General features: G+C 35.0%; 1 protein-coding gene across 2 annotated transcripts in view; it reads left to right on the top strand.

The window, feature by feature from the left end:
* Positions 1-24,434, top strand: part of spock3 (SPARC (osteonectin), cwcv and kazal like domains proteoglycan 3) — a gene marked incomplete at its 5' end in the record, with an annotated part of 29,475 nt that extends 5,041 nt beyond the window's left edge. For both annotated transcript variants that reach the window (XM_084095409.1, XM_084095408.1), the window contains 9 exons: positions 4,688-4,727; positions 8,912-9,020; positions 11,255-11,360; positions 11,548-11,647; positions 18,950-19,063; positions 19,210-19,431; positions 20,055-20,117; positions 21,291-21,428; positions 23,159-24,434. In XM_084095409.1, coding sequence (XP_083951535.1) covers positions 4,688-4,727; positions 8,912-9,020; positions 11,255-11,360; positions 11,548-11,647; positions 18,950-19,063; positions 19,210-19,431; positions 20,055-20,117; positions 21,291-21,428; positions 23,159-23,298 — 1,032 coding nt within the window. In that variant the 3' untranslated portion in view covers positions 23,299-24,434. The remainder of the gene's footprint in view (positions 1-4,687; positions 4,728-8,911; positions 9,021-11,254; positions 11,361-11,547; positions 11,648-18,949; positions 19,064-19,209; positions 19,432-20,054; positions 20,118-21,290; positions 21,429-23,158) is intronic.
* Positions 24,435-25,227: the final 793 nt, after the last annotated feature.

Below are 25,227 nucleotides of genomic sequence, written 5' to 3'. Positions count from 1 at the left end.
TACATTTTTGTAGCATGAGAGTCATTTTTAAAATAGTAGCTTTGCAGTGACAAACTATAACAAAAGATGCTATACATGTTGATAGATAGAGACCTGTAGATAGATAGAAATCATAAAAACATGAATACAGGACATTTTTATAGTAATTTTCTATTACACAATCAAATATTTTAGTGCTTGAAATAACTAGGAAAAAAAACGTATACTCATTATAGACTTTTCACACTTTAAAAATGTTAGCATATTTACAGGTTCTCCAAGACCGCGTTAACCTTCATTCTTAAATGAAAAAGGCAGTTTTTGAGGCAACAAATTAAAATAAGAGATATTATATAATTTACATCTTGTTTTTTAGCTGTTTTAGTTCATTTTATATATTTATTAATACATTTAAACCAACTTTCGGCCTCCTTGGAAGTGTGCAAAGGCCCCCTAGTGGGTCCCGAGTCCCGACCCTCTGGTTGAAAACCACAGTAGCTTGTGGTTATACAACTTTTTCAAATGAGTAGCTTAACTATAGTCTAAAATAGTACTCTAATTAATAGCTGACTAAACATAAAGCTACAATTTCAAATTAGCTTCAGCTAAGCAGTGATCACAGTCTGCAGCCCCAATGGGAGTCGCTCAAATCGTTTCTCATTTGCATAAAGCATTGGCAACAGTCGCTGTCACTCATCTTGCCGGAAATCGTCAACTCTCTTTAAACATTAATGACTTCAGGCCTCTTTGTCACAGTAAATTGCTGTCAGCTTGAAAGCCCCTGAAGAGTTCGCTTTTATCGCTCACATCACGCATAGCATCTGGTGTTAGAGTGGCATGGACTGATTCTGTTCTGATTGTATGTAGCTTCTGCTGCCTCTGTATGGTTGCGTGTGCCTGTTTGTGGTTCCCTTGTGAAATGCGTATGTGGTTAAAGACTGGACAGAGAGCGGGGGGTGCAGAGAGTCATGAAGAATGAATGATGTCAGAAGGGTGAGACGCTTCCGGCACTTTCTGCATGAGAGAACAGCCGCCTTGATATGTCATGCTGGCCGCCCTCACACACACACACACACACACACACACACACACACACACACACACACACACACACACAGCCCTGCTCCTCAATATGCTAAATATTGAAATATGCTCAATATGCGTTGTACGTCTCTTAGTATTAACAGATTAATGTTGTTGTACTGTTTCTTTATTAGTTATTCATTTAACATATGCTTGAAAGCCTTCTGATAATACCCAAGGAAATCCCTCTGTATGTGGAGAAAGGCCCTTAAAGTGATAGTGGAACTAAACATGATTTATTGTGCTCAGACTATGGTGATCTGTTTGTGTATGTGTTTGAAGCATTGGAACTGTGTTGACAGCGAGTATATTTAAATGAAACCAATGATCGGTATTGCACACTGTAATTATTCACTATAGATTTAGATGCACTTACAGTAAAATATAACGTGACTTTATAAATCCCCGAAAAGCAATTTAGTTTTGGCACAGGAAAGATCAGGCAAACAGACTCTGGGTTACAGGTAAATACAGAAGATTTAATGGGAATTCAATAAGCTGAGATGGGAGTGTTACTTTAAAATCTTCCAGTACCAACTGCTAATTGTTATTTAAAATGTGCTGCTTATATATTTCAGTCATGATAGTATTAGCTTACATTTCTTTCCTTGTGAGAAGAACTACACTTTAGCGTACTTTTAAAAAGAGTATTTATTTTGGAAATAATGTACTTAAAAAAAAAACAACCTTATTTGTGAACTGAATGTAATGTTTTCAGACACTTAATTGCATGAAAATGTATTGTTTTAAATTTACATTAAATGAAATTAGCTGAACTTTAGAATGCTTTTTACGCTCTTAACTAGGATTTAAGCACATCTTTGTATTTAATTCAATATTTCTTTGAAATATGGTTAATGTGTACTGCTGAATAATGATACTAACAAGCATTTATATGGTAAACTCAATTATCTTTAACGTCATTTCTATTGACTTGTATGTCATGCAGTTAAATATATGTCTAATTACACATTTGTAATTATGATGAAGTTGCAGTTTAGGACATTTAAAATATATTAACTTGCAACTGTAATATTGAATAACACACAGTTACACTGACAATCAAGTACAATTACATATTATGTAATATGTTTGTCAACACATCCAAATAAGTATTGAACTTTAAAGCACTAAAAAAAAAATTAAAACAATGATACAGGTGTTGTACAAAGTGAATGTACGAAATTGTACATTCAGTAAAATTAAGGTTATCATTTTTCATAAAGTTATTATTTTAAAATAAAAAAACTAATGGAATGCAGTTTACCTTGTTGTATTGGGATTAAATAACACCCTCAGTATTCTGAGACTAAATTATAGAAATACAATATATATCTGTGTTGTAATGCACAATGAAATGCGATATGGGAAGTAGACAATAATGTAAGTGGAATAACAACATATAAATATTCAACAAAATATATTATATGTTCAATACAACATAGTATACACAATCATCTGAATAAAATTAATAAACTGTTATAACTATCACGCTATAAACAGCAGACAGTAATAATATCTGCAATCTGAATCTTGCCTAAATAGTCAAATTGTTAGCAGCTAAGAAGTAATCTGGTGGTGTTATAAGGGCATCTATAGTAACAGCTCAAAGCTATCATCTTTAATGGGCCTCTTCTCCTGGTCTGCTCTTCATAGCGTCTAGACTTCGTAAACCCACTCCAGTGATTTCAGAGCAGATGTTTACTATGGTTTGGTGGCTGTTCCTGCTCTTGATCGTGAGAGATGTGAAGCAGCAGACAATGGAGGAGCACAGATTACTCTCAATATCAGAGCTGTAGAAAGGCTCGATGGCTTAATGGAGCATGCATCGCGCACACACACACACAGACACACACACACACACACAATTCACGTATATTCACCAGAAGGAAATGAAACACTTACCCAGGCCAGGAAAAATTTAAACATTAACTTGTAAACAGTTGAAATGCTGTTCAATTCAGGATTATATCCAATAAATATTTACTTGGAGGTCAGTATAAGGTTTCCTACTGAGCGTTAAGTATACCTTTAAATAAATATATAAAATTTAAATTGTTTGCACTTAAATTCTTGGTGAGTTGAATTCATGTAATTGCCTCATATAATTAGATTAATTAGAACTGAGCAGGAATCAAACTCTACTTCAACACAGTATCAGAAATATGGCCTAATATTTTAGTAATATATTACTTCATATATTTTTGGGGCTTTTTTTTTTCCTTTTTTTTTCTGCCATACAAAATGAAATAATACTTTTATTTAGTACTAAATTATATAAACAACATGGACAAATGCCATTATTTTTTTTAAATACATTTTGAATAATTTCCAATGTCTACATTGAACAAGCAAAAAACAAAACAAACAAAAAAAACAATATTTTTTGGAGTGTGTTCTTAATTTTTTTTAATTTTGTGTCACTTTCCTTTCTGGTGAAAGTATGTGAATGTTTGAGTTTAAAGCATCAGCAGTACAAGCAAGAAAAGAGGACTGCAGCTGACCCATTCTTTCACACAGTCATGCTATCACATGACTTTCATATAAAGGATGCTTGCAGCATAATGGAGGCTATTCTATTTCTATCCTGTTCTCCCTCACATTCTCTATGTAGGTCTTAGAAGAATATAATAATCTGTATAAAATGAAAGACAGACAAAAAAAAAAAAAAACTGCACAAAATCAAGAGAGATCTAGGTGTAGATTGGGTGGCAACTGTATTTAGCTTCTGAAATAGAAGCACAAACAAGAGGAAAAAGAACAATGAAAGTGTTTACACACAGTGAGGCTGAGAGATATAAAGTTCTTTGTGAGCGTGAAAGAAGGGAAAAGATATTATGAATGACCAACGGAGACGCCGTAATGGATTTCATGTGGTGTTGTTTATCCCAAGATGCATTTGCATGCTACACACGCAAACACACACTTAGAGGAAGGAGAGAGATATGGCAGTCATCAAAAATGTTTGATTGCAAAAGGACCAGACAGTTGCCATGTCATATCCATTTCTTTGTGTGTGTGTGTAACCATTTGGTGCTATCAGTCTTCAGTGTACCTATGATGGAAACTGACATATTAACTTAATTAAGCATGAATATAAGTGCAGACCAATTACTGAATGTGACAGGCAACAAACAGTCCAGTATAAACAGGCACAATGCCAAGTCATACATATGCATTTCATTATTATTTCTGTGTTTATGGCATATTCTGTTGTTTATGGCATCCATTTTGTGTTGTTTTGTTGAAGTGATCTATGTTTAATGTTCTGTCTAATGTTTATTTGTTTTCTCCACAATGCTTCCTCTACAATCAGGAGGTGGAGGTTTGTATGATTGTGCCTTTGTTTTTCCATTGAAACAGAGTCTTGATAATCTGCTTGTTTGTCTGCAAGGAAATCCTTCCAAGTGTACGTTATGTGCTGTAGTTGCATGATAATATGCAATGTAACTGCTTGTAAATACATGTTAAGCTGAATGTGTAACTACAAGCAAGGCAATATAAAAATATGTACTTGCATAGTTCAGAGAGAAAGGATTACTTTATGTACAATAACATATAGAATTTCAGAAAAGAAAACAAATGCAGACTGTTCATTAATTCTGTTGATCAACTTCTGTTTTAGGAACCAGGAACATGGAGCCCAGGAAAACCATTCGATCAAGGTAGGACTGTCAACCAAAAATAGCAACATCATTGTGTTTTTCATGTGTTCAGAGTTTAAAATCAAAGAAAACTCTAAAGCTAAAGTGTGTCATTTTTAATTTGTTTTAGTAAAATTCTTTCTCCTGACCAGCCAGACTCAGCAACAACTGCTTAACCAATGGCGTGAGTTTAAAGCGTGACTATTTGTTTAAACAGTGAAGGATTAGGGAGTGTTCATTATTAATACATTTTAAAAATGCAAAAGTCCAAAGTCAGTTATTGCACTTTGTTTATCTCAAGATAAGTTTTTGGTCTTAAAAACGCTTGTGTGCACAACTTCTTTCTAACATCACTGATTAAGCAGCCTAAAATGCAATTACTAGTTTGAAAGCATCACCCAAACCCACGCTATTTCTAAGCAGTTATTGGAGTAACAAGGTTATTTTATTTGTGTTTATGTGTGGTCCAGGTATTCCCTTCGATAGTAAAACCTAAAAAAAAAATTACATAGTGGGGATAAAATTTCGGTCCTCACATGAGGAAAACAGTTCATAACTATATGTGTACCAAATGTTTTTTTGAAAATGTAAAAAACGCTAAATGCTTTCTGTAAGGGTTAGTTTTAGGGTTAGGAGATCATAATATCATAAAATCATAATGGCTGCTAAAAATTCGGCTTTTCCATTACTGGAATAAATGACAACATTGTACATATTAAAATATATTAAAATAGTAAAGTTATTTAAAATTGTAATATTAATATTAATTCACAATACCATTTTGACAGAATTTTTTTATCAAATACACGCGCGTAGCCCTGCCCTTGTAAGCATGAGAGACTTCTTTCAAAAATATATTTTAAAAATCTTACAGACCCAGAATGGGCATATGTGACTTCTGAAATTAACATGCTTTTCATATATTATTTTCCAAGAAAAAAAAAAAAGAAAAAAGTAGAGGTACACTGTAGATGGCTCTTTAATTAAATATTTTTAAACTTTAATTTCAGAAATAACATAAACGTCTGTCAAATAATCTGCATAAAAAATTCAACATTCAACTGTCCTGTGGTAATAGGGATACTTTATGTATGGGATTTGTGCTTATAGGCAGTAAGAACATAATAAGCCATGAAATCTCAACATTAGAACTTTTATTATTAGTAGAAATGGCAGAAGAATTACCTTAATGATGAAAAAAAAAATGTTATAAGCTACTCATTTAATTGAGGTCATTGGAAATGGAAAGATCTGAATCTCTTCTCCTTTGAGCCATATGTTGAGTGGATGTTAATCAGGCATATATGTTGTGTGAATTCACAGTCACATGCTGTGTCCTAATACCCATATCATCACGCTACATCCGTCTGAGAAAATGAGAAAACTGCTTTTTAAGACTCTATCACATCAAGCTCTCAGTGTGCAGTAAATCTTACGAGATTATGCATATTCGAAAGTCATTAGAAGCCCCTTGAATATTCATCACGAGTTTGATATTTATGCAAATGACTATTGATAGAGCATTGAGTGAGTCAAAAAGAGCAAGTAGAGCAATTTAAAACGGATTCTGATCATACTCAGACATGATGATGCACAAATCAATCACAAATTTTGTCACACACACACAAACTCACACACCCACCCACGGACAATGGACTCAGAGTGTTCTGAGGAGATTGGGATTGGATAAGCCCTAAAGCCTGTGCAGGATTTGACTAAGGCTCTTACCATGTGAGGTCAGAGAGCGTTCGAAGTGTGGTTGTGTGTGTGTGTGTTTGTGCTTTGACAAGGGGCAGGTGAAGGATGAGAATGTTTGTGAGATATTGTCTTTCTTCCTCTGTGCATGTGCGCAAGCCTCTAAGGACTATAAAGGCACTTAATGGCATTAGTAGTCTTTTTTTCTACTCTTCCTTCTCTCTCTCTCTCTCTCTTTCTTTTCATCTCAGAGCATTAGCTTCAGCCCCATTTTAAGGCTATAATAGAAATAGAATCCTTATTTACACACAGTGAAATCAGACAGATCATACTTAGCCTATATATATATATCTGCAACTGTGTGTTTCTTTCATGTATTTTTGTTTTAATGCTGCACCTGAGATACATTTTTGTTAAGAACAACTGATTCTACTGATTTTTGGAGTTAAGTGGTTTTAGTTAAGAAGTTAAGGGCATCTGCTGTTCAGTGGGCAAATCCACTAAAGAGTTACGCCACTTTTGCATGCTGTACTTCAGTCCAAAAACCTGCTCATTGTTTACTAACCACCACCAATCCAGCTTAACCAGGTGCTAAATGTGCTAATGTAGCGCTTAAAGTCTAGTTCACCCTTAAAGTCTAGCTCACTCAAAAAAGAGAATTGCTCATCCTCGTGTCATTCCAAACCCATAAGTTAATCTTCGAAAAACAAATTAAGACATTTTTAATTAAACCAGAGAGATTTCGGTCCATCTGTTGAAAAATGTTCAAGCGTCAAAAAGACATTGTAAAGGCATTGACATACTGTAGAGTTGAGAATTGACCCCTACTGTAGAGGGTTTTCAAACTGTGGGTCGCAAAGTGGGAAAAGGTGGATCACGCAAAGTCACTTGGCTGCAGCTAAATTTGCGTTTCAGTGAATGACGCACACATACAAAAACAGTTAGTCTAGGGCTGCACGATATACCGACATCAAATAGAAATCGCAATTTCCTAATGTTTTATAGTATAGCGCACGAGCGACTAGTAAAAACAACGTTTTCTGCGGCTCAGAGCGGCTCGTATCTTTATTAAGCAGCTCGGTGTGCATTATTAACAAGAAGAAACTTGTTAGAATTCAAATGACACAAAAGGCTGTTTCAGGTCTGTTCATTCATCTCTGTCGTCTGTTCAACTCAGCGCTGTTGTCTTTCAGAGACATGGTCTTAAGAGTTCGTTCTTTGCATTCCCTCATGTGCATTTGGCAACCTACCAACACATAAGGAAAATATGTCTGTAAAAAGCATTTTAGATGAACACAGAGAACGAGTATGAGCGCGTGTTCTGCGCTGAACACTGCGATGAATTAACACACTGTTTACAGCACGGATAAGTGAACTCAGCATGGATCACAGTTCGTATTCAGACCAGAGCGAGCATGTCCAAACGTGAACATGCACCATGTATGCGCACGTATCCAATCACGTCTTCTTAAAATGAAATATATGTGCATTATACAGTAGTATGTCTGATCATGAATGCAATGACACGATGGATTATTTACTTAAACAGAAATTTGTTGTCATGGGTTTATATCTCATTTGTTCTGGTGGAAGCTGAAATGTGCTTGCATCACACGCGAGTACAAACCTCATTGTTTCTTGTACCTCAAGCAAGCATGTTCGAGCTTTCATTTACCATATTTGATGTGCTCTATGTATATGTGTTGATCAGTGTTTCATTTGTGAATATAAATAAAATCTGCTTAATCAAAAGCGATCATTCATTTTCAGAAGACTTGGATTAAACCGTGATTCATATGGATTACTTTTACGATGTATTTATGGACATTTTGAAGCGTCAAAGATTAGATGCAAAGGACTTTTAATGAAGGGACAGAAATCTCAGATTTCATTAAAAATATCTTCTGTTGTGTTTCAAAGGGAACATAAGTTTTATAGGTTTGGATTGGAACACCATGAGGGTAAATAAATGATGACATACTTTTCAATTTATTTCTTCTGCTGAACACAAAAGAAGATATTTTGAAAAATGTCAGTAACCAAACAGTTGATGGACCACATTGACTTCCATAGTATTTCTTTCATACTATAGAAGTCAATGGGGTCTATCAACTGTTTGGTTACTGACATTCTTCAAAATATCTTCTTTTGTGTTCAGCAGAAGAAAATTAATTCATACTGGTTTAGAACAACTTGAGGGTGAGTAAATGATGACAGAATTAACATTTTTGGGTAAACTATCTCTTTAAGTCATGTAATTGTTTTTAGTACAAACACACCTCCTTTATATGTAGATCAGGCTTATTATAGATTTTGTCATGTTCACAAAACACAATTAATTTCTAGTACCTCAGGTGCTGAAATAACGCACACAGCATGTGCATCAGTGTGCACAATTTATTCTTAGTTAATTAATTCTTAGCGAAGCATATAGCTAAATATGACAAAAATGTTTATCTGTTTGTATACCTATACATGTATATACATGTTTATTTTTGCATGTGTTTCAGCTCTGGACCCTGCCAAAGATCCGTGCCTCAAGATAAAATGTGGCCGCCATAAAGTGTGTGTGGCAGAAGATTACCAAACACCCACCTGTGTTAGTCAACGCAGGATGAGGTAAACATCTGACAGCTCATTACCGAAACAGTAGTAAAAACAGTGTACAGGCTTGGACAAATAGATTGGCACACTTGCTGCCATGCTTGGATCTGTGTATGACATCTTGAATTACATACACATTTTGGAGCATTAGAAAGCTGCGTCTCGGTTGAAGAACAACAGTTCACCAAACACCCAGGAAGGGTTGAAAACAAAACACTGAGGGCCCTATCTTACACCTGGCGCAATGCAGCGCAAGTTTTTTTTTGCTAGTTTCAGTCCGACGCAGTTATCATTTTCACGTCCTGCGCCACGTTGTTTAAATAGCAAATGCATTTGCGCCCATTTGTGCGCCCATGGGCTGCTGCTGGTCTGAAAACGAGGTGTGTTCAGGTGCACTGTTGGCGCTTTGCTATTTTAAGGCAATTGAAATAGACTTTTTTTTTTTTTTGTTATTTAAAGAGCACGTTAGTAATAATATAATAATATTATATGTAATATTAGTAGAAATATAGTAATATAATAATATAATAAAAATATAAAAAAGAAATATAATAATTATATAATAAAAATAATGTGCTAATATTTTAGGTCACAACTGCGATTGATTTTGTTATGGAGTATGACAGTAAGTTAACATTGCGGTAGCATTTTGGAATATATATATATATATATATATATATATATATATATATATATATATATATTTTTTTTATTTTTTTTTTTTTTATATTGATTTCACATGGTACATTTTCCTGCACGTTTGATGTTAAGTATGTCAAAAAAGCTTTTGAGAGGAAACAAGGGCTGTGCTATGTTCTTACCCAGTCAACCTATCCTGGAACTAACTGGGCAAACTTGCCTGCCAAAGTCTGGGAATTACTTGTTCTGGGAATTACTTGTTCTGAGAGAGAGAGAGTGTGTGTCCGATGTGAAAATATGGCACAGACTGACCTGGATTTTTGCAAACAGTGATTGTTGTTATGAAACTAATCATTTAGTGAATTGGGCGTGATAGCATAAAAATAAATGTTGTTGTTTTTTAAATGGCCCAATGAAACATAGACAAAGAGGGATATTGAAAAGAAGTATCACAGAAATCAACAGAAAGAGAGAAAAATACATAACAGAAGTATGGGAAAAATCAACATTGGATTCTCAACTGGTGGGTAGCAACCCAAAAAGGGGTCAAAGGTATGTTTTATAGGGTTATGGGCAGGTGGGAAAAACAAATCTCACATAATAAAATGCATCTTATCATATAATTGTGTAGAGCTAAACGATTAAAAAAAATGATCAAACTTGTAAAAAGAGAAGAAAGTCTTTCAAATATCTTGTCTAAGGTAACGTTAGGGCAGTGGTTCTTAACATTTTTGATTCCATAGTCCACAACATGGTCCAAATATTTAGCATGCTAAATATCTCATGGGTATCAGTGATGTATCGGCACTTCTGTCAGATCGCTTCTTTGATAATACACAAAACGCGATTGTCACTCACATGAATGAGCACCAATTTGCCTCTGATTTCCGGCATTTGACTGCGATTTCCACAAAACTGTTGGCGAGTGAAAATCGGGCCTAAAATCGTGCAGTGTGTGTAGTAGCGACAAAACTATTAGACGCAAATTAATTTGTTACTTGGTAGAAGTTAGACAAATCATTGAATCCTATAAATGCATTTTAATAAAGTACTGAATCAAAAAATGTTGTTGATTAAATCAAATTATGAATCATTCTGATACAGTATGGCTCTGGAATCGAATTTCAAATTTAAAAATCAGTTTGCTGTCAACCCAACGATTCCTTTTATTCATTTAGGCAGATTCCAACTTGTAGAGGTTCTTAACACCTCATCTTCAAAACCCATGAACAAAACTATACAAGGGACAATAAATTATGAAAATATTCACTTAAAGTGAGAATAAATATGATTTGTGTTGACCAGAATGACCATAGTGTGTTTATTTGAAACCATCAAAGAGAATTGTTTTGAAGCAAAATTGTCAGTTTTCCAATTCACTCTGTCATATAATGTTGCATTGGTTCTATGTAAATAAATTTCAATTGATTTTAGGTAAATTTTTGTACTGTATTGGTTCACTGCTGGATTTGCCATGTTAAACTAGGTAAGCAAACCAGTGCAGTAGATGATAGTAGGAGAAGACAGATGACAAAAGGCTGCATTTCTGCTATATTGTTTGGCTTCTTCGTTGTTTGTGTTAGAAGAGCGATCTCTCTTTCTGTCTGCAGTTTAAAGGACACGAATTTGAACTCACCACTGCTGAAATGCAAAAGATGTCCAGTTGTGCACCCTGCACCTGTTTGTGGAACAGATGGGCACACTTACTCCACCAAGGTAACACACACGCTGCCTGTTTGTGAGAACTGCCATGCTGTGTGTGTTTCTGTATGTGTATACTGTCTGAATTGCTTTTCATAATGCTGTGTCACGGAGGTATTCAACCAAGAGATTAATCCTCGATCAACAATGTACTTATCTAATCTAAGCTTTTTGTGCGTGTCTGTGTTTGTGTGTGTTGTAGTGTAAACTAGAATATCAAGCTTGCATCTCTGGGAAGCAGATTTCTGTGAAGTGTCCAGGACAGTGTCCCTGCCTTTCAGGAAGTTCAGCAGAGAAGAGAGGTACATGCACTTTATCGATGCAGTTCATTTCTATTAGGCCTATAAATACTTGCACACAAACACTGCCTTTGTGTGGAATGGAATATGTGCACTGATTATTGCATACACAGACTGACATAAAGCTACAGGCAGGTGAGTTTTATCAGGGTTGCCGGACAGTGGCCCTTCAGGACCAAAGTTGCCCTTTCCTTCTGTACAGTATTGCATTTAAGATGAATTATGGATATTATAAACTTGCAGGTCAATGACTAATAAGAATGTCCACAATAAATGTTTTTAAAATTCTAGTTTAAAACACATGCAAAGTTCTTAGAAGTATATTTTATATTCATGTTAATTTCGAAAAACATTTTAAAGAAAATGTTTAATTTAATGACACTAAAAAAGTCATAAAACAGCAATAACATTTTACCCTCAAACCTTAAATACATAAGAGTGTACACACCTTATAAAAGTTTAAATATACACTTCCCTTCAAAAGATTAATAAGTTTGGTGAGACTTTTTTAAAGAAATTAATACTTTTATTCAGCAAGAATGCATTTAATTGGTCAAAATCTACAGTAAAGACATTTTAAACGTTACAAAAGATTTATATTTCAAATAAATGCTGCTCTTTTGAACATTTATCAGTTTCCTATGTTTTTAGGGAGTTATACCACATGACATTTTACAACCTGAACTAATTGCCTTGTAATTAAAAGGTACACTTTTTAAATATATTTTAAGAGACTTTTGACCTTGACAGACTTTGATATAATTTCCTGCTTTACTGATGAATTAATAATGAAAGATTTTACTAAAATCCTTAGGGTTTCTTTTAATTATTATTTTTTATTATGATATCAGGACAGTTGTGTCACTGTTACATTTTACATTTTATGCCCACCAAAACATATCAAAATTAATTTTAATGTAGAAATTAAAAACATGCTCATCACAGACAAGGTGTATTCAATTCTTTGTATGCATGAATTACATTTTTGAATAATTGAATAGATCCGGACATTGTCATTGACCCATTTGCTAAATTATGGTCACATGATCTCATTACGTTGAATGCTTATTTCTGCGAGTGGTGTCAAGGTATCAGCTTGAAAATTCAATGATCTGTAAAAAAAATTCTTGCCAGTCTTACCAGTCTGATGAATAATAAAAATTATTATTTCTCCTCGCGTAGGAGAGATTACAAAATCACAGCTGATATTACTTCTGGTGCATAATTTTGTCACACTAGAAACAGTATACAGTATTCCATATTTGTTGTATACTGCATATTTTAGCTAATTTAGTAGGTCATCCATGTATTCTATACTTACAATTTGTACACTGCACACAATATACAGTGCATACTACATAGTAAGAATAGTATGGCAGTATGCGATTATGCATGTGTTTATCTCCCTTAAGCCCTCTTAAATGGTAATGATAAATATCTCATGTCATTACTAGATTAACCAAATTATTCTATATATAAAACCAATATTTCATCTCTGCAGCTGTGGAAAGGTATGTGTACCCTCTAGGCTGGGTACTTGGCTTGTTTTCAGCTGCAAGGAGAGCAGCAAAAAGAGATTTCAATACACCAAACTAGTCTTATTTTGTGAAGATTCTCAAAGCTGAATCCCTTAGGATCTTATTAAATGTTTGCTGTTCCAGATTGTTTCTGTCAGTGTGTTTATGCGTGTACGTGTGAGAAGAGACAGCACGGTAATGTTTGCTTTCATCATTATCCCAATGAACACAAGTCCTGTCTTCAGCTGCTCTGCTTCAGGCCATAGAGAAAATTCAATCACCTTCGCCATCAAAAGATTGTCAATGATAACTCACAGCTCAGATCAATGCAAACTAAACTTAAGATCATGACACTGAAGTCACAATATTTTTTTTGAACGGGTGAGAAGTATGAATGTTGTTGTTTTTCCTCTTCCTTTTTACACTATCATTCAAAAGTTTGGGGTCAGCAAGAAATGAATGCTTTTATTCAGCAAAGACACATTAAACTGACCAAAAGTAACAAGATTTCTATTTCAAATAAATGCTGTTCTTTTGAAATTTCTGTTCATAAAAGTATCTATCCTGAAAAAAATAGTTGTTCTACGTTATTTTAAAGGGGACATTAATCTTTAATCATTAATGCTTTAATCGGGTCACCGGTGCATCTACCAACCCAGAAAACGTGAAAAGTGACAACCAAGTAACTTTGTTTTGGTAAGCCTTTCTCTGCAAGCATGTCAAAAAATAAGCCGATCAGATTTCACTCCCCTTCTGACGCAGGAAGGGGATTTTATTATAATATTACCGCCCCTTAATCTGCAGGTTTCCACCCATGGTGCCGCCATTTGGTTTTTGCAAGCGACAACAGTGTAACCAGAGCAATGGTAAAAATTCGAGCAAAGCATGCATACTGTTCTGTCATAGGCTGTGTATTTTGCCTTTTAGTGTCTAGCTATTCATCTATCATGGGGTTGAATAAACAAGGGTATGGGGTGATGCCATATGGGGTGAGGCAGAGCAGTTGATGCAATTATCGCATGCCAATGTGCTTTGGCTCGTTTTATTACACTCTTAAGTAGATTGGTCTCTGAAAGCGATCCCAATCAGTACGGTACGTCCGACTACGTCGAACGTGACCGAACTGAAAGGGAACCAGGGTTACAGTCATAACAGAGATGTTCTACTGTATTTAAAAAATTCAGCCTTGGTGGGCATAAGACGTCTCTTAAAGCACAAAACAAACAAAAAAACAATCCCAAACTCTTGAACAGTAGTGTAATTTGACACATTTGAGAGGCGTGTGTAGAGCTAAATTTCTCTGATACTTGGTTTGCATAGTAGCTGTTAAAGAACAATTAAAATGTTAAAACGTGTCTAAATTTCAACAGTAAAGATTTGTACGTGTGGTTTTAGGGATCAGTGCTTTTTGTTTATCAAAATGGAATTGCTTCCATGTCTGGCTTCAGCAGTAGCTGTACTTATTTGACCATTAAGCTTGTGTGTGGTTAGCGTTCTGGCGCACTATGGCTTCCAGGTGGATGCTGCACATTGGTGGTGGTTGAGGAGATTCCCATCTTCCATGTAAAGCACTTTGAGCGCTGAGAATAGCGCTATATATTGTACGATAAAACATTTTTTCTTTTTCAGATTTATTTATTTATACTCCATTCTTTTTCAATTACTTCACAGACAAACTGGTCACTGAAGCCATTATCTATATTTACTATGATTACTATGGTCTCCTTCATACTAGTCTTTGTTTGGCCATATTTGCTGAAATATGACTTTTATTAGCAGGTTAGTCTTTAACAATCTCATTAGATGACCCTGTGTGATTGCCCTCAGCAGGGATCGAACACTAATGTGCTTTTTACAACATATTGCTAGGCAACTGTAAACAGCCTACAGATTAAGGCTCCTTGCTTTAATCTTTTCTCATGTTAATTGTGTGTCCACTAGGGTTGAGATTTTAATTGTAATCTTGTTTTTTTAGCAATAGTGATGTATTTAAAAAATAAGCATTGATTGTTTTTCACACATACTCAAACTCATACTGCACACTTTTGGTATGGGTATTGTGGTTTGGCATGCATGTGTTGTTTTAACCACTACATGTTTGGAACTTCTCTGTGTGTGGAACGTAACTGATATACAGTAGAATGGAACAATACCGTTAATGTAGGTATACTTTGTTGTTGTAAATGCATCTGAAAAATAATAGAGGACACAGAGTGAGTTGCTGTAGGAAAAGTACATGATCCAAGTAATACTAAACTTGAGACGTGCATTATATTAAGCGCCAACTTACGGTTACGTCCCTATCGATAAATGCTAGAAAGTCATGCAAGTATTTCCTTTTTGCATAAAGGCTCGTCCTGACAGCAAGCGAGTCTCTGTTAAACTTCGGACAGATGGAGCCCAATAGAATGTGAGCATAATAATTCTGTCTAGCCTAAAATATCTTCTTTTTTTTTTTCATTTACATGCAAATTGTACTTTTTCCCCTCGTTGTACCAAAAACATACCGAACTGTGACTTTGAAAAAGGACGTTCTGACTCATCATTTTTGTATACCGTTACATCCCTACTATTTGTCCCAGACATAATTATCCACAGCGAATTAAACAAGCAAAAAAAGCGACACATCTTGTATACACATCTATGCAAAATGTCAGAGGAAACATAACAGGCCGATGTGTGTCTCTGTGGAATTCTAGAAACATTTCATCCAAAATTAGAGAACGTGAATAAAACCCCTGGCAACTGCTTCTGAATGCAAAGCCCAAGCCATTCCTTCCTTCCAGTACTGCATCTTATGAACAATCAACACAGATTTCTGATGCATTAGCTACAAGAATTCAATCAGTTACGCTCATTAATTACTTAAAACAAAACTTGATTTATCAAATGCCCCAAACCATCTCCAAACAATATACACAGACTATTAAATCTAATAAACACATCAAAGCAAAATACATTGGATGCAGAAAATACAGTCAAGTAAATTGGAAATTATTTATAAATTGGATAAGTACAAATCTCACCAGCAGGCACAATATTGCTGATGTTATCCAATATATTGTGTTTTATAGCCTGCAGTATCACCAGACAGTATGTACTGGCTACAGGACAGTAATAGCAGGGATTGTTCTCCTCACCTTGAGGGTTAACTGGACTTAAGTACCTTCCTTAAGGGCACAAAGATGAGAGAGCTGTTGGGTCTTTCTCCAGTTCATTTATGAGCTTTAATAACCAGCAATGAATTTGAAAATTGTATCTATTCTTAAAGAAAACACTAATCAAGTTTACCTGTGATATGTAAATCTAAACGTGTATACTTTACAGTTTCTCATCAGACTTGTGTAATTGTCACAACTGTATGCTGGAACATATGGAACATTCTATTGCATGTCTGCAAAATGTAGTAACTCACACAAAACATTTAAATTCATGCTTCAAAACCTAGTTATTGTGGCATTAAATTGGCCAATGCCTTTCTATACTATAGAAGAGGTTTTTTTTTCAGTTTTGTCTATAGCTGAATTATTTTATGTATCACACTGAGCTTTTTAGATATACTGTATATTTCAACAGTAGGTAAAATTTTACTGGGAAAAGTCAATACTGTAGTACACAAAAAAGAAAAACATTTGTATGTACACAGTACATTTATTATTGTAGAAATGTGTTGCATGTAAACTGACAATTCAGTTGTTCATTTTTACATACTCTATTATGTTTTCCCACCACCACCACACATTCTCCAATATTGCACTTGCATGTCAAGCAACTGGTCATTTTCAGTTTACATGTAACACATTTCTACACTAAGAAATGTTCTGTATAAATACAAATGTATTTATACAGTACTGCTGCTGCGGTTGTGACATTCCTCCATGTTCAAAAATTAGTGATTGTGCTAGGCAAACTCCATATATATGCTTCCAAACTTGACTGGTTGATTGTGATTCCATTTTCATCTCAATGGCAGGACATTTGCCAATTTATCAGACATTACAAACATTCCATGTCATCAATAGAGTTCTAAGCCTTGAATCAAATCAACAAGCTTGTAGATAAGTCACATTTGAATCCTTTGATTCAAAGCCAAAAGATGTACACGAATATGTGCTTAAATTCTACTCATGCCATGAAGTATGCAAATTATCTGTTCATCATATAAAGCATCATATAAATTCATATGGATTTTTACAATCTTTTTATGAACTTCTTGAAGCGCCAAAGTGGTAGTTGTGTGGACTATTTTAATGGAGGGACAGAAATATTTCAGATTTCATTCAAAATATCTTAATTTGTGTTCCGAAGATGAACGAAAGTTTTATGGGTTTGGGGTGACAGAGTAAATGATGACAGAATTGAAATTTTTGGGTGAACAAACGTAGCAGTACTTCTGAAATAAAATGGGGCATTCATTTGCTGTCAGTGATTTGTCGTGTCGCATTGCGCCGCATCCAGTGTAGACAGCGGATGTAGAAAGCTGATTATATTGGATTCTATTTGCTTTTGTTGTATCGCATCGCCCCGCACACGTCTGGTGTAGACACAGTGTAACGCGCTCACATGTTTATTTAATTTTTTTACCAGTTAGGGAGGAGTAAAATTAACACATGTGGCTTCAACAACCAGATGCATTTACACTTGTCCGGTTTTCATGTGGAATGCATCTCAAATCACCTCCTGAAGTGATTTGAGTGATCAAATTTAAATCCGTCTCTAAAGCTTTTTGGGAGGTCAATTTCACCTGGTCTAACAGCAAGTACTCTGATTGGTGGAGTTTTCTTTATGATTATTGTTAGTTTAGTCTTTCGCAGGAAATTGCCAGTTAGGGAGGAGTAAAATTAACATATGTGGCTTCAACAACCAGTTGCATTGTTAGCAATTTTTTAAACTTAAATGAAAACAAATCTGAGTTTATTATTTTCAGCCCCAAGGAAAACTGTGTTTTTGATTTTGATATTGGCTTTCTCACCCCATATAACTCAAAAGTGTGCCAGGAATCTGGGCTTCCTATTTGACTCCAGCTGTTGTCAAGTCATGCTTTTACCAACTTCGCCTTCTTAGTAAAGTGAAGCCCATTTTATCAAGGAGTAATTTGGAAACAGCTATTCATGCATTTGTTACATCTAGGCTTGATTACTGTAATTCTCTGTATTATGGCACTTCTCAGGCTTCCATCTCTCGTCTGCAGTTGGTTCAAAACGCAGCCGCTAAACTAGAAGCGAAAGTATGACCACATAACACCTATTTTAATGTCTCTCTATCTAAATGTACTGTAGGAAAGAAGGTGATCGCGCTTTTGCCGCTGCTGGGCCGAAACTGTGGAACAGCCTTCCTCCTTCTATTAGGCATGCCCCTTCTATCTGTGCTTTTAAATCTCAACTTAAGACTTATTTATTCACCTTGGCTTAACACTATAGTTTGTCTTCCTGGATTTCTCTTTTATTCTATTAAGTGCTTTTTGGCTTGTCTGGTATTTATGTATGTATATTGGTTTTATTTTTGTGTTTCTTTATTTCCTTGTAAAGCACTTTGGTCAACTTCGGTTGTGTCTCAAACGTGCTTTATAAATAAATGATTGATTGATTGATTGATTTCACAGAAAATTAGGCAACTGAACAGTCATTTAAAAATAAAATCACACTGAAGTTTGACTGCTACAAAAGCACATCATCGTTTAACCTCAAATTTCTTTGAATACAATTTATGAGATTTTTCTTAAATACTACTGTTGTGCTCAACTGAAGCTGTTTCATTTATGAGTGTTCTGTATTTATTTGTTTTGTAGAGTGTGGTAATGCAGAGATGACTGAAGTGGTTAGCAGATTACGAGAGTGGATCACAGTTCTTCATGAGAGTGGCAATCCCAGCAAGAAATATAAGTTCCAGAAGCCAGAGAGGAGTGAGTACACACACACACACACACACACACACACACACACACACACACACATCAAAACTTCTAACATGACTGCTAACCTAATAACAGTGACAATGAAAAAATGACTATAAAACACCTTTCTACAACCTCTCTATCTGTCTGTTTAGAGGTGGACATGAGTAAGGTGCCCCTCTGTAAGGACTCTCTGGGCTGGATGTTCTCCAGACTGGACACAAACTTTGACCTTCAGCTTGACCAATCAGAAATGTCCAGCTTGAGCTCAGAGAAGAGTGATGTGTGCACTAAAGCCTTCCTCAGGTCATGTGACCCAGACAGAGACAGGCTCGTTTCCAGCCAGGAGTGGTGTTCTTGCTTTCAGAGATATCAAGGTACAGTAAACTTATTGTAAACAAACTTTTCCCACATGCTTTCAATTTCTAGATAAGAGTACTTTCTCTCAGCCAAAACCAAAAGACTTATTCACATACTGTACCATTAAGAACTTGCACAAGCACACTGCCTGAGAGAAAGTTATGGAACAGTTACGTAAGGCATAATAAACCCTGAAAGGGAGATCAGGACCTTGACACAAAGAAGACATGAAAGTAGAACCCGTATGTTTTCATGGACAATTCTCAAATATAGTTTAGAGGTCACTATACAAAAATATTTCACCAGTCATAATTTACCAATGAGAATTAAGTATTCCAGAGCATATAGGTAATGTTATGTTAAGGTTGCATATGTTGAAATTAGATTATTTGTTCTGAAATAACACTATCTTTTATGAAATTTAATTTAATCTTAAATATAAATGTTAATATAATACTATTGCTTATATTTATGTATAATCCATTAGCTAAATGTTTTAATGGTTAATTGTTTTTTAAATTTACATTAAATAAATTGTTACAAATACTTATCCTACCATATACAACCTTACTGTAAAGTGTATTAAGCACAATGGTAGTGTTTTTTTTCTCACTTCTGATCTAAAATCAATGCGTTTCAGAAACTCCCTGCCAATCAGAGATCACCGTCATCCACAAACAACAAGCTGGGAAGAAATTACTGGGTGAGTCCAATCTCTCGTTTTGTGTGTTACATTTATATATATGTAATTTCGCAAACACAGAAAAAAGGGGTTCATGTTTGTAATGCTGAATCATGTTTAGTGACAGACCAGTATTTTGGCCTTGATTACAAGCCTTGACTGATAACCATTTTCAATTGGCTGAATAAATGGAAGTTGGAGTAAGAATTTCATCGGTAATTTCATCATCTATATTAGCTAGATTAATGCATCAATCTTATGTTGTAAATTCTTTTTTTTATTTTTTATGATACAATGGAAAAAAAAACACTGACCTAATAAATTTAGTTACAATTGTCTACAGCATACTTTTTAAAAGTAATTTTTCATCATACGTTTTGAACCGATTCAAACTGAATAGTGGCTAAATGATTCCATGATGCATTACATGATACTTAATAAAAAATTACATCATTGTCATTTAAACCTTAATAGACAGACTGTCTGACATACCTTATTGAAACACAAAGTGCATTAATATTACATACTAAAATCTATTCTAGAATCACAGACTTGTGTTCCATAGTGTCAAATCTTTTTAACTTTTTTCCTCAGCATTTTACACCATGTTCATATATAAAGCACTAGCATTTAACATTCATCTCAATGTCATCACAACCTGAACACAGTTACAGTAAAACCAGGGTGCCAAACAGCAAGAGGCAAGCCAACATTAATTCTATTAAAGCTAGAAATCACTCAGAGTTTCTTTCCCTCTCTCTGAAGGTCGCGTGTTTAATTTGAGCAGGGGAATGAGATGAGGGGAAATTGGACATGAAAAAAAGGATATTTTTAACTGCTGTTTCTCCCCTGAGTGGAACGCACAGTGACGGCTCTATGGCTTCCGGCACTGAATTATAAAAAGACAAAAAAAAGAGAGAAAGACAAAAAAAAAAAGCTTGACTGTGGTGATTCTGTAGCAAGAAGCTGTGAAGTTGAAAAGACATGAATGTGAGCGAGAGACTAAGAGAGAGAGCAAGCTCTCGGAGGGAGGTGACAGTTATGTTCTCTGACATTGAATATATCATCTGCCTATCTGTGTGAGTGTGGCCGTGAGACACTCTCTGTGGCTGTGTATAATCTTGTCTGTGATGTAATGTTTCCTGACATTAGGACTGATGCTAATGTGTGTGTGTGTGTGTGTTGTTTGTGTAGGTCCATACATCCCCTCCTGTGACGAGAATGGCTTCTATAGGCCTCACCAGTGTCATGGTAGCAGTGGTCAGTGCTGGTGTGTCGACCGCTATGGAAACGAGGTGGCGGGGTCTCATACCCACGGGCCTGCTGACTGTGGTAAGAGGGGCTCATCATACGCAACCTCACATCTTTAGATTCATTATCGAGTAATGAGAAAAAAGTCAAATAAGCAATCTGTTTAATATGTAAAATATAGGGATGCAATGAACTGCACAGAATTCTTGGCTGATACGATAACCAATCATTTTACATTTCGCATTTTAGTCCTTCCAACTGGAGGGGCTAGTTAATTAGCTAATACATTAGAAAACAATCAGTTGACAAAATAGATCATTTAAAAAAAAAAAAAAAAAAATCCAATCTGGAATTTACAATGCATATAAGTATTCTGATGATCAAACTATAGCAAGTATTTGTGAAAATAATCATACTATTAGTTATTGTGTTCAATAACAATTACACTAGATGAAACGCGAGTCCTTGGTTTCAAGACTTTAACTTGACACGGTGTCTTAAAAACGTGTATGCTACGGGGCTGTTGAATGCTTGAATCTGATTGGTTGACGAACGTCGCTTGATCTGCCATTTTCGATGTCTAACTTCACAATCAATGGAAACGTGCAGTTATTTATAAATAAATTGATAGGGTTATTCGTATTACTTCGTTATTATTGCAGATAATATGACAAATAAATAATAATGATAGGCCTACTTGTTAAAAGGGCTTTGTGTTTAATTTATTTGGCTAGCCTACTGTCAATAATAGAAAGAAAATAATTAACGAATGAATTAAAACGAATGAATTAATAAATAAATAAATAATATTGACACACATGCTTTTCTGTCTCATTATTGCAATCTCTCCCCCCCCCCTCTCTCTTTAATAACTGCATTAATAACTGCATTAGTCTGCTATCAGTGGCTCAAACCTCCATTACTAGATCTAAAATTACATTTTGGAATTAGCAAACTATTAAATTAGAAAACTATAAACTCCGCTTCGCGTCGTAACCGCATTACGAGCCGTTGCATTATTTTTCTAATAATTCAACGGCCCGTCGTCAATTATTCCTTACGTTGTTCATGGCGTGAGATGCTGAAGAAAAAAAGTTATCCGACATCAATTATGCACACACACACACAAAAAAAGTGAACTGTGAATGACTACAAATGTAGCTGTTTGCGGTTTTGCATATTACCTCATGAAACTGAAAATGGCATATTCTTAGATTATTTTGATTGGTTAAATTAATATTCTTAAAACATTTGACATGTTAAATTAATATTAAAACATTTGACATTATTACTACACTACCGTTTAAAAGTTTGGGGTTGGTAAGATTTTTGAATGGTTTGAAAGAAGCCTCTGATGCTCACCATGGTTGCATTTATTTGATGAAAAATACATTAAAAACAGTAATAATACTATTTAAAATAATGTATTTTTTCCTGTGATGGCAAAGCTGGATTTTCAGCATCATCACTCCAGTCTTCAGTGTCACATGATCCTTCAGAAATCATTATAATATCCTTATTTGCTGCTCAAGAAACATTTCCTATTATTATCGATGTTGAAAACAGTTGTGCTGCTTAAGATTTCTGTGGAAACCGTGATACATTTTTCTTCAGGATTCTTAGAAGAACAGAAAGGTCAAAAGAACAGCATTTATTTGAAATTATAAATGTCTTTATTGTCACTTTTGATTAATTAAATGCATCCTTGCTGAATAAAATAATTAAAATAATCTCAAAAACAGCAATGATATGTGTTCATTTTCAGAGCTCAAGTTCCAAGAGATCAAAAGAGTTTCTGTTTTTCCTTTCAGCCGCGGAGTCTTCCGGAGATTTTGGCAGTGGCGACTCACTGCTCTCAGACGATGAAGATGGTGATGTTGTAAATGATGAAGAGGAAATGGGAGATGATGATGATGATGAATATGATGATGAATATGGGCACCTGTCATAATCAGTTTTTTTATTATTATTATTATTATTATTATTATATAAAAACATTTAAAAAGAAGGAACCAAATAAAAAACAGACTTTCATTTGGTCTTAAAGCACGTTTCTAGGTGACCTCGGCAGAGTGCAGTACTAACATTACTAAAGGGTCCATCTACCCCTTGTGCTGTATAACATTTGTACAAACTTAATAATACTCAATAACCACGTTTAATTTTTGTTACATTTATTATATCCATCCAAAGCGAATAAGTGTATTGACAGACCTAGAAGTTCAGGAATTCATAAGCAGGTTTGATGATAAATTAATGAGGGTTAAATGTTTGCACTTATAAACATGCACACAAATACACATACAAAATACATGCGTACACACACCTGAAGGCATGATTCCATGAGCAACTCGCTCCATAACTCTTTACACCTGCTAGGATGTGATTTTACAGTCATGCCATGAGGGCTTAATGTTGATTTTCACACATTTTGTCTCATAACGGTTTGCCATAATCACATGGCTACACTTATTTATCATAAACTACTGATGAATTATCAAAACGTATCAACATTTGATATTTAAAGGTCAACATTCTAGAGCAAATTGTTTGACGCGGCCTGGATTGACCACACTTCAGACACAGAATCAAATAGATGTGACTGCAGTTGATGTTACGAGAGGACAGAGTCATGCTATTTACAGAGGCTTATACGCGTGCGCGCACACACACACACACACACACACACTTATCTTGTGAATAGTTTGGCAGTCCTTGGGCAGTTGGTGCCTTTGACACAACAGAAGAATGGGTGGAAAAGAGGTCTGGGGAAAAGAGAGAAGGAGATATTTAGTGTTAGAATGTAGAACTTGACTGCCATATGAATAAAAAAATGAGAGGTTTTTGCGTCACGTTCTCTGTTGTTTTTGTCTATAGGAGAAAGTGGATATGATTAGTTAGTTTGCATATGTTACTGTAGACAACAAATCATATGATAGATGCTGCTGCTGTCACCTATTCTCCTCGTCCCTCTCAGTGCTTTTGCATTTTCTGTCAGATTTGTTTTCATAATGTGCATATGAAAATATTAATTTCCTTCTATGGACATTGTGGTGTTTCCTGAAAATAAAAACTTATTTGGTTGAATGAGTTTATGATAATCATTTACAGAGGTAAAAGGAACTACCTTTATCAGTATTGTCCAGCTGTTGTCATAGAGATAACACTTTTTGGTTTGTTTGTTTTTTACAGTATACATATAATTTGCTCAAATAAAGTTACACAGACCAAAACAGTTTTTCGTACAGTAATTCTGTGTGTGTGAGAGAGAGAGAATTCTGGTGTGTCTGTCTGGTTAGTGCTGCATTATGTATAAATGCAATTTTAATATTTTATATGCCACAATTTCTCATCTATACACACACAGCCCCAGACACACACACACACTTAAACTGGGGCATCTGTGGGGTTGAACACTTGTTTAATCATTTAAACACAATCATGTGCCTGTCAACGTGTGTGTGTGTGTGTGTGTGTGTGTGTCTGGATCAAATTTACACTGTAGTTCTGTCACAGATTTCTCACTGAATTAAAATAATACATATCTAAAATTCAACTAAAATATGATGCAAAAACAAACCAATAACTTGGAAACAGTTGCAGCTCTTTTTGTGTGTATAATGTAATAATAATATGTGTGTAATGTAAGGATGTGTGAGATTGCTTTTGTTTTAACGTGTGTGTATTAGGGTGTCTCTGTCAGCAGCTCTGTACTAGGAACCAACTGGATAAACAGAAAGTGTTTTCATTCAACTTTCCCCTTCCTGTCATAGAAAATCACACTACTGCTGGCTTTGGATTGAAGTCACACACATACTAATCAGCCAAATGAGGAACATTTCAAGCCTGCAACCACTTGAAATACAAAACAACATCGAGA

Source organism: Abramis brama, assembly GCF_963993115.1.
Source record: "Abramis brama genome assembly, chromosome: 2".
NCBI lineage: Eukaryota > Metazoa > Chordata > Actinopteri > Cypriniformes > Leuciscidae > Abramis > Abramis brama.
The sequence above is the reverse complement of the archived record's forward strand: the minus strand, read 5'-3'. Positions and strand labels throughout refer to the sequence as shown.